The sequence below is a fragment of the Cyprinodon variegatus genome, unplaced genomic scaffold (genome assembly GCF_000732505.1).
Source record: "Cyprinodon variegatus isolate N-32 unplaced genomic scaffold, C_variegatus-1.0 Scaffold570, whole genome shotgun sequence".
In the NCBI taxonomy this organism is placed as follows: Eukaryota; Metazoa; Chordata; class Actinopteri; order Cyprinodontiformes; family Cyprinodontidae; genus Cyprinodon; species Cyprinodon variegatus.
This window is the reverse complement of record NW_015151023.1, coordinates 282803-297774: the sequence shown is the minus strand read 5'-3', so window position 1 is coordinate 297774 and position 14972 is coordinate 282803. Positions and strand designations below refer to the sequence as shown.

At 36.9% G+C, this 14972-nt stretch overlaps 1 protein-coding gene across 1 annotated transcript in view; it reads right to left on the bottom strand.

Annotated features, from left to right (window-relative positions):
* The window catches only part of fstl5 (follistatin-like 5), a 272518-nt gene that overhangs the window by 25875 nt on the left and 231671 nt on the right, over positions 1-14972 (bottom strand). Inside the window, exons 11-12 of the mRNA XM_015392029.1 lie at positions 2117-2143; positions 1785-1903 (exon numbers count right to left, since the gene is read on the bottom strand). Of these exons, the coding sequence (XP_015247515.1) occupies positions 1785-1903; positions 2117-2143 (146 nt within the window). The remainder of the gene's footprint in view (positions 1-1784; positions 1904-2116; positions 2144-14972) is intronic.

Genomic DNA, 14972 nt, shown 5'->3' with positions numbered 1-14972 from the left:
AAGCTCCACACACATACAGCACGATTAACGCAAGCACAAAAAAATCCACAAACACACAGTACAAGATCCACACATACACACACACACACACACAGCACGATTCACGCAAGCATACAAGATTCACACATGCACAGCACATGATTCTCCAAATTAATTCTAGTCCATAAACAATTATAAATTAAATTACAAAGTACCAGTGGTCTTTAAACTTCACTGAATTTGTGCATGGATTTTTGAGACTTTCCTGACGTGCCTCGATACACAAATGCATTTTTTTAAACAGGGGATGGTTTGCAACCAATCACAGAGCTCGCTTGTAAAAGCCAACCACACATACGTATAACACAGAGTTTCCTCTGTCTCCTCACTCCTTACATCAATGCACGCTGTTTTATTTCGTCAGGTTTTATTTCGTCAGGTTTTTGGTTGTAGTTTATGCACAAAACAACAACAAAAATAATTCACTAGGTTCGTTATACACATTAGGTTTAAAAACAAACATTAGATGTCCGTTAGATGAGGATCTTATTAAAGAAGATCAGCATTTTTTTTACAGAAAATTAAATATATATATATATAGGGAGAGATTTGTACAATCCAGAGACAGGATATGAGATTTATTTGTTTTTAGTTTGTTTAATATGAGAGAGATGCAGATCATTTTATTTTTTCATTTTTACAGCAGATGAAAAACTACTGAAATTATTTTCAGATTACACTTAAATAGATTAATTGATTCCGCGGAGGGAAATGAATGACTTTGGGGTTAGGATTAGGAATCACTCAGGGATAATCTACTGAGCATACTGGCACAATCTTAAGCCATTGTATGGGACTGAAAACCACTAATAACGATCATGCGCGTGTATGCGTATTATTAAGAATATGCTGGCCTAAGGTGGTATGCTGAGCTGACAGAACACTGGCCAGGTAAAAATCCGCAATTGCAATCGTAGTAAACAGGAAAAAGACCTTCGAGAAGATCCGTTCAATTAAATTATTGGATGCAGATTATCGGTACTTCAACATACCAGGAACCAGATTTCTCATCTCGATCAAAATATAAATTTTATACTGCGAGGCTTAAAAGTTTCAGTCACAACAGGTTCCAACAGCGAATTTGTCAACTTCAAAAGAAACTTCTTATTGCAGGCAGGGATGAAGAGATGCTGAGTTTGCAGGTAGAACAAACCAAATTTTGTATTATTATTCCTATTACAAAGACCCATAATGAAAAAATAATGTTTGGGGAGAAAAATGTGATTGATGCCTATGGTGAGTTTTAATATCGCATTTTAAATTAAGTGTTCATTACCACATGTTTTTCTCCTATGAATTAAACAATAATACCACGTGTGCTCTCCTCGATCTCCAAGGAAGTCGGAGCGGAGCAGGACGGTTTTGCTTTGCGCAAGCGGTCTGGAGCGGTGACTGATTATGTGGAATCTGGAGGTCAGTTATCCCAATCGTGCTGTGTGTGTGTGTGGAGCTTGTACTGTGCATGTATGGATCACATATGTGTATTTGTGAAAATTGAGACAGATTTAGCTCTATAGAAAAACACAGGTTGGTACCATTATATCTATACTGAAGTTATAAAGATTGAGGAATGAAGAAAATACGTCTGTTTGATCATAAATATACTAACACAAAATGAGACCCTTTAATGATGTGTTTAAACATCTTTTGGTAATTTTTGAAACTCAACATCAAACATAAAGATGATAACAGCTGCAGGTGATTAACTGCTTTACTAGTTGTGAAGTTTTCTCTTGATCACTCACCTGCAGAGCCAGCAGCTTCTCACTGGGTTTAATGTGTCTCTGTATCTCACATGCCACTGGCTGAATCACTTTAATCCCATCTTCATAGAACACGTAAAACATGTTACCAATGCCAAGACCTGCAGGAGAACAACAGGCTTATTGCATACTGGAAAAGCTCATAAGACTGTAAACTATGAACATTTAGAATTGAAATAAGCTGGCAGAAATGTTATCTATGATTAAAGTAACAAATCACTTAATCCTCATCACAGTTCAGTAACTCTATTACACAAATTCAATTAACTCAGGTTAATGAATGCTATAGAAGAGAAGGAGCATCCCAAACGTACCTTCTTCACGCCACAAGATGTTTGCCACTGTGAAGCAGAAAAATGGAAGAGAGTGCAGTTAAAAATAAATGCAAGAATCAATAGGACCACTCTACAAACACTATGATCCAAACAGAAACTCCTGCTGAGGTGAAGTGGAGAGAAAACTTCATGAATGTTTTTGGAAAGTATATCTGACTCATACTACAAAGTATTTTGCTTGGAAATATTTTTATAGCAAATTCTGCTGAACAGAGGGCACTCAATTATGAAAACTGTTCACTCTGGTTGTCAAATCTAAACACTAAGAATGAAATAAAAGACTAGATAATCACTCAATAAATATGAGCTACAGACACTCATGAATAGTCAAAGTGTTTTACCTACATTATTATCATTAGAGAGAAAATAATGGCTGATTTTGCTCCTGTAGAAGGTTATTTCTCACAAAATTCACTTAGAGGTGATTAACGACATGAAATACGGGCTAAAAGCCACAAAGCATCCTAAGTGCTTTAATGGGGACGTAAAACACTGGCCGACAGATGGCTTTCAAAGCAGCCCCTGGTTACCCTTAGAAAAAAGATCCCTTTAAATGACTGAACAGGTAAAGTGGCAGAAAGATGTATATATATTCTTTCCATGCAAATGTGGGAGCAAATCTTGCATCCCAGTCAATTTTATCCTTCAACTCGGCGGCGGCCGCACTGTGCTCTCGCACCAACTCTTTACTGGTGACCTTCCCTCATTGTTCATCTGTCCCCCCCAGTGTTCTCTCCACTTTCATTTTCAGTCTGCGAACCAATCTCCAGTCCAATTCACATCCGATTTTAATCTTGCCTCTATTGCAATGCTCATCCTCGCAGCCTCCTGCTCAAGTGGACAGATGCAGACAAAGAAAAGGGTGGAGAGACAAAGGCAGCGAGGCACAGCGGCTCTGTTAGTCAGCCTTAATCTTTCAAAAGTGCTTTGTCAAGTGTTTCCAGTGCAGCCTTGCATACCTTTTACCTCATTAAAAGTTTGACAAAAGAAGCTGATCTACAGTCGGAGGAACAAGGAAGGATAGAAGGGAAGCAACAAAAAGAAAAACAATACAATTTTTATGAGATCTGCCAAAATAGAAAGCGGAGAAAATAGAAAGGACGATTTGAGATGAGATCTTGTGTGCTCCGGTCTTTTCAATAGCCTAAAGTATTGAAGCAATTCATCACTCGGTAGAGCGAGTGTGGCTGTTCTGCGCATGCGAGGGACCCATACATCAACTTCATCATCTATACAGCAAAACAAGCCGACTGCCACTGTAGGCGGCGAGTTCACTCTTTTTGGCCGTAATAACTATGTTTCCACTGGGCTCCAAACATCAGGGACGCTACTCTCACCAGCCAGACTGGACTCTGCAGTTTGTACCCGTCAGCAAGGTTACACAAATTCAATTTGTTTACACGAACGTAGTGCTATGACAGTGGGCCAAACAGCCTGTGGTGCTCAACACAGTGGCGTGGCAGAAAATTGTGAATGCATAACAGAGGGAAAGAAACTGGATTACAGCGGATGTAACAGCAAAAGTGTAACTTCAGAAGACTGCCTTGGGTGTTCAAAGATTTCATGCTTATTTTTTTATATATATATTTATACAGTAAGAAAATCAAACACTTCTTGAGGGAATTGATAATTGGCTTAACCTTTAATTACCATGGCTGCGAAAAACAGCTTGGACAGAAAAGTCTGAACAACTCTGGAGACACAAGGCTGCTTAAAGGTTTTTAAAAAAAGGGCTTGATCATTAAGCTGCAAAGATCAGCCCCTATCTAAGCTCCCTGGCTGTTCATAAATCACCATTCAGGCAGGTCATTTCCTATGATTATGTGAAATTTAAAATAAGCCTGCATTGGAGAAACAGAGGAGATGGAGAATGAAACCAGCCTAGCCCTTTGGAGCACAACTTAAATTGTCCCAGACTTTCCTTTTAAAGGGTAAAGAATATTGCTTTTGTATGGTAACTTCAGGCTTTAAAAATGTTAAGCATCTTCCCTGGCTAAAGGACTACCCTTGGCCAGAGTCCTGTAGACATACTTACCCACAACCTGACCAGTTTGTGAATGGCAAGAAATGCTGAACTGTACTACTACTGTGTCCTTTTCTGTGTGTTTTGGCTTTAAATCTCACGTCCGCTTTCAGGAGCTGCCTTAGATAACAAATGTGTGCTTTAAACCTGTGTGACCTTTAAAGGACAGCTGCTTTAGAGTTACAACTACGATGGGTTGACTTCAACACCCTATGGTGCCGGATTCCATTTAGAAAGCTTTTCTAAATGTGGCTTCAAAAGTTCTATAAAATGCTGATTCTGAAGAAAGGAAACAGCAGAACTGAAAAGTGTATTTTTTCGTAAAAATTTACATGAACACCTCAATACCTTAAGAGAAACTGGACGATACCACTTATAATGAGTGTCTTACACAGGAATTTTGTCAGATATGTCCATCAATCTCCTGCATGAGGGTTGAGACCTGACATCTGATGATCTAAAATGTTTCTACATTCAAATTCAAAGATGACTCTATATGAAGAGTTCCTTTATAAAACAGCTATGAAGTCTAAATTTGTCACAAAGACATTTAAGTTTCATTATTGTTTGAGAATCAGGGGACAATAATTGAGCTTAAAAGAGCAATGCTCTAAAAAAAAAACAAACCTTCAGTCCTACCTTTAGAATGATATTGTGTTCTATGGCACAACAGAAAATTGGTTCCTGAATGGTTTTGAAGATCTATCTTGCAATTTACAGCCCCCACAAAGTTTCTTGTTTGCTAATGAAGTATAGAATTGAGTTTGTCTTCTTTATTTGTTCAAAGATGTTTAGTATCATTTCAGTGGTGAATAACTGCATGAGAAATAAGGGTTTGCTACACCATGTTGTCTGCAGAAGGAAAAAAAACTTGTTCTGTTTTTCTCCCCCAGCAGGGACTATAGGGTAGGAGTTCACAGCTGATCTGAGTGTGCAGAAAAGGAGAGCTGGACAGGAGGCAGACCAAGTAAATCTGCCTCCCTTTTTTTAAGAGAGCCACCTCAGAAGATGTCCAATAGTATGGAAGCATATGTGGTAGTGGCACATTTAAAGAAAATAACAGCATTAAAAGAAAAGTGCATTTACACACATTTATGTGTTAACTTTGACAACCTCATTGCAAGCCTCTGTAAACATTCACATTGCGACTTATCCCAGTGTATCTTTTTCTTTAGCTATTGGTATGTGATAATTACAGTTACTACAAATATGACTTTAGGATGCCTGATATATATTTTTTTGCCCCGTGCCAGGCCCTTGGTGCCCTACAAGATGTGTGTGATGTATGTTGTCTGAGTGCCGCCAATCTACTTTTAAAAAGTCATAATCACTGTTCTTGCAAAGACATAAAGTGTAAAAAGAAATTATACTTGTTTATCACCAACCACAGATATTTAGACGTAACAAACATAACAAACCATTTACCTATTACAATAACAACAGAGACTATAGGTTTTGACTTAAGTACCTGAGCTGCTTTACCCACTGATCCCACTTCTGACAGATCTTTAAAAATGTTACTGCTATATAATCAGCCAAAACTTTCAGATATATTTTAAGAGATTTGCTTCTGCGCTTTTGGTAGCTCAGTGCTGCATACATTAGCGTTGAACTCAAACTCCACTGATCCTCGGAGGAAACATTTAAAGTCAGGTTGAGTGAAGACACTACCTTGGTAACAGCTATGACGGCTTCCAAATTAGAGTTAGGAGCTTGTGACGGATTTGAGTCAGGATCAGGTCTTCAGAGAGAAAACTGATCAGAAAGGCTTAATCCTTGCAGCAAAATCCAAGTTTCAAAGGACCTGAACTACACTTTTTAACAATGACAAGTTACTGAGAGAGCTTAAAACATCCAGAGCTTTATTACAAACCAACAGTGCAGTGAGAGATATGAGAATTTTTTTCTCATTTAAAGATGCTTTCATTTTGTCAATGCATGCATTTAATTATAGAAATAAATGCCTAAAACAGTATCAGAAAGTCTCTGCTTTATTTATGCCTAATACTAAAAACTTTTTAAATGTTCACTCATTAACCCTGGATGTACTTTTAAGCAGAAATGTTGTAATTAACTTTATATTTATTAAAACCTTCCACTTGATTTATGTACTTGATAAGCCGACAGCATGAAACTGAATCGACAGACAGCTGGCTGCTCATGCTGGAGGTTGCGTCACTGTCTGGTTTTTAGCTTTTGTCCTTTTGACAGCATGTCCAACCCTCTATGGAAGTCTGCTGTGATGGAACGCACGCTGCTGATGGAAACAGAGATGCTATTTTAGCGAAAGTAATCTTGACTACTGGAAGGATGCAGAGCAGGCAGGCATCCTATGCAAAGAGTTTGTAGAGAATTTGTTGTGGCGCTGTGGAGTCTCAGTCGTGCATAATCAAGGTTCGGGAGATCAGAGGAGTTTGTTTCAACTGATCATTTCCCGCAGCTGATTTCACTTTCCAGCATTTTATTTGAATATGTGAAATTCTGCTACACTGATTTTTACTGGAACAAATTCACAGATATCAAAAACTGTCTGAGAAACACTAAACATGAAATAAGGGAAAGATTCACTCTCAAGTGGAGCAAAGATATTCTGCTGTGTAATACTGAATATGATGGTTGAATGTCAATAAAGAAGGAATGAAACATTTAGAACTCTTCTTTAAGATTCAGGGCTGCAGGGTAGTGCATTGGTTAGCTCTCTAGCTTTGCAGCGGGTAGATTCTGGAGCATGCATCTTCTGACCCCTAATGAAAGGTTTCTCTAATACGTTTATATGGGCTTAACAGGAAATCCTAAATCATCCCCCTAATTATGAAACTGCCATCTTGTCCAAGGTGTCTTCCTGTTACTCACTGCATCACTTTAAAAAAAAAGTTCCGATATGGATGTTTTATCCTAAATGACCGTCTGCAGTATGATGTTGATCTAGCTTGATAAATGAACAAATACTTTAAAACCTTTGTTACCTATTCTGAGTTAAATGCATGGTTTTCATGCAAATCTGAACAAAAGTTGAAGATTAGCAAGGGATTCAAGCACTGAATGAGACTGTTCAGGACCCCTGAGAATGCTGGAATTCACAGACTGCATATCATGAAATTATGCCACGAGAACACAAATTTACCTTCTCTATCAAGCCCAAAAACTTCTTAGTCTGAAGTTACAATTTCAATCTAATTTAACATTTTTTGCTGATTCTTAACTTTTCTACAGATTGTGATGGCCATAAATAAATTAGTAAAAAATGGCTTTTAATTTCTGAGGCTGCCTTCCTTAAGAGTAACAATAAACTTGGGCACTCCTGCATGAATCTCCTGTTAGGGTCGAGAAATGTATTTTTGGGAGGGGTGAATATTTGTTTACAGGCAAAACAGAAAATATCTCAATTGTGGAGACTAATAGTAATTAGCTTTTATGCAGCCTCTTAGCCTCATATTATAACTAATATTCTGGGTAAGGATAACAATATGCCCTTAGTTGGTCAATGTTACCTCGTGGTACGGACAAAGAGAGGCTTAACCTCATCGAGCCCCTAACCTCTATATAATCAATCATTTTAATTTCATTAAATCCTCTGTATAAAAGATTTGTGCACTGAATGACCAGGGCTCTTTCTCTGGGATACTGTGTACAAAGTGTGCTGACCAGAGAGTCCTTATACAACCTCAATCCTCAATAAATTTGGGACAGACAGCAGAAGTGTTGTTGTCTGTTTCCAAACAAACAGGCAACGTTCAATAAACTCAACACTAGCATTTCACTATTGCTGAGGAGCAGAAGAGGAAAGTGACTGCTAAGACTTACTGCTTATACATCATGGTCATTTTCCTTTCTGGTGTCTGCACTGGAGTGAAACCTAAAATGCATTAACCTAGCTAGGTTTTGAGTTTCCTGGGAAGCAACAGTGCTTTGGTAGTTATTGACTTTAAGTACAGATTGCATGTATAAATTGCTTCAGGGTATACATTTCTATAGATATTTGAAAGATTATAATATGCATTATTTGTTTTTGCTCTCCATGTCAACATTAAACATACTGGGTACCAGCCTCCCATGTACGTCATCTATTACAAGTATCACAGAAAATTAAAAGGACAATCTAAAATCACAAGCAAGAACACTTCATGCATGCTGCAAACTGCATTAAATATCTTTGATTGGACTGCAATTCATACCATGTCAATGAGTTCTGTGATATTCAGTTTCACTCTGCATGTTCAAAAAAGTGCCCCACCTAATGCTACAGTAAATTATCTGAGCACTTTGCCAAAACATGACATACTGTAATATAACATAACATAGTTATTTCATTTTGCTTGACAGCTGCAGCTTTCATGTTTAAATTCAATTACACATTTTTCAAGTCCTTTTAAATATTACAATTGAACACACTGCTCTTCCTGTAGTTGAAATGTCTTTTTGGATTTAGTCCCCCTGAAACCTAACCGTAGAAATTAAGAGTTAATGAGGAAATCTGTGACAAGAGCACAAAGAAATAAAATCAGAACCAAAAATACACTATTTACTTCAAGACAAGAATGGAGACTAATCATCTGATTTTCCTCGGAATATAGAAACCTTCAAATAAGCAATCTGGCAATGAAAGACTTAAAAAAAAAAAATCAAAACATCTGAAGTGAACAAATACCTCATCAGCTATTTATTTAAAAGATCATTCCTGACTAATGTGACTGTCAAGGAAAACAAGATTATTGGTAAATCAGTTTTATTGGCTCAGTGTAGATTTCAACAGCATAAAAACATGCAAGGTAGATAATATAGAAAGATTTAAGCAAAATTAACTCCTATAGATAAAATAAGAATGTAACTTCTTAATGAGAGAGTTACAAAGATTTTCTAAGGAAATACTTCACTTACAGTGGTGCAGAGCTCCCACAAAAGCTAATACACCTAAAAAAGGTCAATTCAACAGCTTGGGAATATGTTCAATTGCTAAAACAATGACTTTCCTTTTGTTTAAACCAAAAGAATAGCACTTTTGTAAAGGTAGGGACATGTTAAGCAGATGCCCTTCGATGGAATGGTGACCTGTCCAGTGCATACCCCGTCTCTCGCCTGCAGCTAGAGATAGGCACCAGCACCCCTCACAACCCCAGCTGGGATAAAACCTAACGAAAAATGGATGGATGGATGTTAAGCAGACAGCAGCATGCTGGTTACCCGTATTTAACTAAAAAAGCCTCTTAGACTTCCAGTACATAGGTGTTGTTTTGGTCCACGCTATAAAGCCTCAAACTCAACGCTAATTCTGACATTTTTTATTGAAAAAGCTTCCTGCATGGGAAGCGAAACGTCTTCAAACTTGAAAACAAAGTCCAGTGGATTATTTTTTTATTATTTTTACTTTTTTGGAACTTTCAGTGTTGCTCTAGAAAGAGTAGTGCGATGAAAATGTGTAATGTAGTGCACCATGAACATGTACATTAAGTTAACCATCTATCTAGATCTATTTGTTGTTTCAATATTGTGAGGAAATAGAGGAATTGGAAGAATTATAGTCAGTCTTTTAACACCAGTTTGGATGATTATTATTTGTTATAAGAATCATAAATACAAAATAGGCTTAAATTGGAGGCACTCAGACTTTCACTCAGTTCTTGTGAAACCTTTTGAACACCCTTGTTCAGTAATGGCGTCTCTCTTTTAACAAAAACTGCCCTCATCATCACTCTTTCAGGCCATCTGTCCTCTTTGTCTAAAATCGGAACATTTTGGTCATCAAAGCTGCGCCCTTTGCTTTTGAGGTGCAGGTCTACAACGGAATCTTGCCCAGAGCTGCTGGCTCCTGTGTGTTGCACCATGTGTTTGTGTAGTGTTTGTAGTTGAACAGAAGAGAATGATTGTCATTTCAGCTTCCAAGCATCAATTCTCTGTCCTGGAACTCATTCCAAAGAGGTTACACAAAAACACTCATGATGATTCAAATGGCCATGCACTAAAATATACGAAACAATAGACTCCAACAGTCCAGTAGAACGACAGGTGAGTCATTGATTTGCATCTGACTTTAAATGTGTTTATGAGGATTGGCCTGAGGTGCTTAAATACATCAGATTCCAACTACAGATTGCTCTGGTGTGAGACAACAACAATGGCATGACTACTGGATAGGTGTGGAAATATTTTTTAAAGGAACTGAGCAAAAGTCTTTTTGTCTCTGATTTAAGCCTGCTTTTGACCTGGATGACTGAGAATTTGCACAGGAAGATGCAAGATTATAACACAGGAAGAATCCCATGCTTTCCCAAAATTAGCAAATAAGACTCGAGCCACTACCAGACAATAGCATTTCAGAAAGCTGTTTCATTACAGAGCTGCAAAGAACAAGCTATTTAAACAGATTATGATCCATCATAAATCAGCCTACACATATATTAGGTTTCACAGCATTTACAAACACGTATGTGATCAAGTAGTTTGTTTTTCATTATATTTATCAACCTATTTACTTTTCACCTTCCAACAGCACCATTATATGATTAACAATACAATGGGGCATTTTCATACAACTCAATCAATTATAGCAACTTTTCATAAGGCAACACTTTTTGCAGGGAAAAGCAGAGATAGATGTAAATGTGATGCCATTTGGCTGAGGAGGCGTGACTGAGACTGGCACCACAAGTGCCATAAGGAGATGGTAGAGTGCCCCTCTGAAATCACTGGTAGTTTTCCTAAAGCAAGACCAGTAGGAGCTCTATCCTTAAAGTAAAATCCTGAAGCTACAACATGGGACATAAAAGCTTTTATTAAACGGTGATACCAAGGTGATTGTGGTTTTACAGCGGCTATATTTACAGACAGAGTTGTAATTAACCAATCTGTATTCATATTTAAAGAGTGAGAAAACATATGGAACTGAGAGAAGCGGCATTCGGTTATTCTCCTAGACTAAAATAGAGCAATAATAACAAAACAGTAATATGACTTTTGTTTTTGGTTCTTTTTTCTTTTGAAGCTAAACTGTTACAGTACTGTCTGCATATCTGCGGCTCTGTCTTATATTTACTACTACTATTTTTAGTTTTTGCTTGTTTGTTTGTTTAGGGTTATACCTTTTCTTACTTTTTTAATCAAACTGGCTGCTTTTTGGAACTGGAAGATTTACTGAAGAAACAACAGTATACGCATCTGAAAGAATGGTATCAGTTCTACTGGTTAAATCTATGTTAATGGAAAGAAATTATAAGTGCAATGCACTGATGTTGTTTTTTGCAATAACTCCTCAAATCAGCTGATTGCTAATGCTATCATTGTCAAATGAATCACTAACTCTTCTCATAAATTGATAGTGCTGAAAGTCAGAGTTCTTTGAAATGCCAGTTAAAGACCCATTTGTTTAGAAATGTCATTATTATACTTAAGCCATTAACTAAAGTATCATTAGTTAACTCTGTGGTCCACATTAATTTGCTCAACTATGCTCTTTTATCATGTATATTATTTTCATCTGGTTTTATTCTGCTTTTATTTCTTGTCTATTTTATTGGTTAATTCATGTAGAGCACTTTGCATTGTCTTTGTAATGAATTGTGCTTTGTACTGTAAATAAATTTGCCTTGTCTAGGACTCTGTATCTACCCTGCTTTGGGGATCAGGGGTATAACTTAAGCAGGTTGAATTTAACACTTCTTGACAAACAAAATATAGTTGGATAATTAAATTCTAGCTCGAAGATAGAAGAAAAAGGAGCAATCAAGAGAAATTAAAAGACTATACATATATAAATATCTATTTTACTTATAGTTTAATTGTCCTCCATGTTGCATAATCTTGGTTGCAGAAAATAATTTTCCAAAAAAAAAACAAAAAAAAAAACAGCACCAGTTTAAAGGTAAATTACTAATGCACTATATGTGTTCCCTCTGCCCTAAATTGACCCTGTGATCCATATTTTATAATGACAATGGACATTACAAGAGATACATCATGTCAAACTTTTAATTTCAGTAAAATAATGTTTCATGCTATAAAATGAAGCCATTCATCAGACAGAAAAAAGTTCTAAACAGGGAATTTATCAATCCAATACTAGATAAAAATGATGTGTAGTAAAAAAAAGATTAAATGATATCACCACACTGACTGTAGCTTTTAATGTTCTAGAGTGTCCCTATTTTCTAGTTCAGTAGTGGTTTATTACTCCTTGTTCCTGCTGGAGTATTTAAAGGTCATACACTGATTAATGAACCTGTACAGGCTTGTATAAAGTGAAAAGCTGTCTTCAGGCATTTTGATGCTCTACCTATGCTGCCGTTAATATATATCAATTTTTTTTTTTACACAGATACAACCATAGCAACTTTACCAGACTTTAAGCATATTAGGAAAATTCTTACTGAATCCTTAAACTTGAAGTAGCAAAATATGAAAGAGAGGGAATACAGCACTCTAAAAACTTCTTGGTGGGGTTCCGAAGTTGGCTTGATGTAACAAATGCAAAGAGTAACAACTGCAGACACTGTTTATGATGAAGTACTCCAGATCTTGGGTAAGAGGCAGGAAATGGTGCAGAAAGAGAAAAGACTAAAGCAACAAATTTTTGCTTTGAGCCGTGCAGATCTTCTGACACTGCAGAAATAATTGGCACATTGTGAGAGGCAGATATTTATGCCAGTTTAGCGGCAGCCTGTCAGAGATGGATGGGGCTCTGCCTGCTGGTGACAGTGTCGGTTAAAGAGACTTCAGAAACAACGAATGCTTAGGTTCAGCTAAACAGCAAAGTGCTTGGATACATTTTAGAGAAAAACAATCCATTGTTGTACCTGTAAGGAGAATGGGCTGACCTCAAGGCTCCTTTCAGCTGAATGGATCTCCAGAACATTATAAGAGACTCAAACATCAAATGAAGCTCTTTTTATCTTTCTCCTCCCTAGTTAGTATCTTAGTGAGTCGTTTGACAGCTTGCTCACTAACTGAAGTCTTTGCATGAGAAGCCTAAGGCATATCATTAACATGGAATTCATAGAAATAGACCATTACTCTCCAGGAAGTCAGATTTTGGAAACATCTCAAAGTACAATTATGATGTGTCATTTAACTATGTTTGAAATTAGTGCTGATTTATGGAGGCCTCTGCCGCTGCCTCTGTGTGCCCAACAGCGTCTCCTAGTCTGATCACAGTCCTTGAATCTGCAGCTTAAAGGAAAAAGCTATCCTTAAGGATAGCTCATCTGTGAGCCGATACATAAATAAATGAGAACTAGTTAAAATGGAAAACTTGAGAGAAAAAAAAAGAAGAGGAGTTGAAGCTTTGAAATCATTGATGACAAAGTTTTTTTTATGTCTGCAGCTGTGTGGTTGTATGATACAAATCTTTCATTTAGGGTTTGTTTTAGTACAAAATGCAGGACCAGGAGTGGCTCTGTAAATCAGGGAAGACTAAGCCAATGACTCTAAAGAGACTCATTGGCTACAGTATGTAATCTGCCTTAGGGAGCTGTTCTGTATTCACAGCCATGATATTCTTAGTGTTTGAGTTTAAATAAGGATTTCTACTTAGTAATTTATCATTTAAGCGGGGCATGCAGATGTTCTAAAGGTTTTGATCAAAATGTAGTTAGCTTATTAAGGTAAAAAAAGTACCCTGGCGGCTGACAGGTAGCCTGACGTAGTCCGACTCAAACCTTGTGGGCGGGACTAAGTTCGGAATGGCACCCGGGCTAGCTGACAGGTGCAAATGCATGTAAACTGATAAATGCTGCAAACAAAAGATGCTGTCATCACTTAAAAAGGAAGCAAAAAACTAAAATCAACAAAACAAGTGCAAATAAAAATGCTGCAACCACAAACAAAAAACAGCAAGCAAAAACAAAAAAAGGGATCCCAGAGAGAAAACTATGCAAATTGTATAAACTACAGCACACTCGCTCTATTTCTGATAGAATGGCTCCAGACCACTAGAGGGAGTTGAAAAAAAAACAACCATATTGGACCAAACTGTTACTTATAAATATGTTACTATCCATAACCATGCTTTTATCTGTAGTACTGTAATACTGTGATTGAAAATAAAATGAAAGATCATTTACCTCTATTTTCTTCTTCCAACTTTCGTAAAAAAATAAATAAATTCTTATGTTAAAGCTTAACTTCCTGTTTGTACAGAGAGTCTGATTTTCTTTTTACCATTGCAAAACTTTAATTGCATTTTTTTGCTGATTATTGGGTTTTGCTTCTATTTCTTGTGATAACAGCATTTTTGTTTGCAAGAGTTTCCTGTTGTATCTGTTTTTTTTTTATGTTAGAATTTTTGAAGTTTACATCATAGAATGTGTGTGTTTGTAGCTCATTTCCCATTTGCACCTGTTTGCAGCCCATACACTTTTTTTCCTTGCGTGTTTTGGAGATGGCATAACACAATTTTTTACGGCTCGTTCTATTGTTTGTTGCTTGTTTGCACCTATCGGCCCCCGTAACATAGAGTTCGAACTTTATAACAAAAGAATCACTAGTGGAAAACTGCCCTGCTCATCAGTCTGCTACCCCTCTACATTACTAGCTACACCCCTAATTCAGTGGGTTATTCATTCATTCATTCATTCATTCATTCATTCATTCATTCATTCATTCATTCATTCATTCATTCATTCTATGCTAAGCCAGCTATAATAAATCTGTTTTGGTTTTGATTCTCAGCCTAATCAGTAGATTTGGTCTATCAAGCTTTACAATAATTTTGATCTAGAATAATTACTATCATTTCAAAGGACTGATCTACTGCAGATAACATGGTAACTGCTTATAACCTGTTAACATAGCCTCTTTTAAAGGATGTTCCTTTTCGAAGAT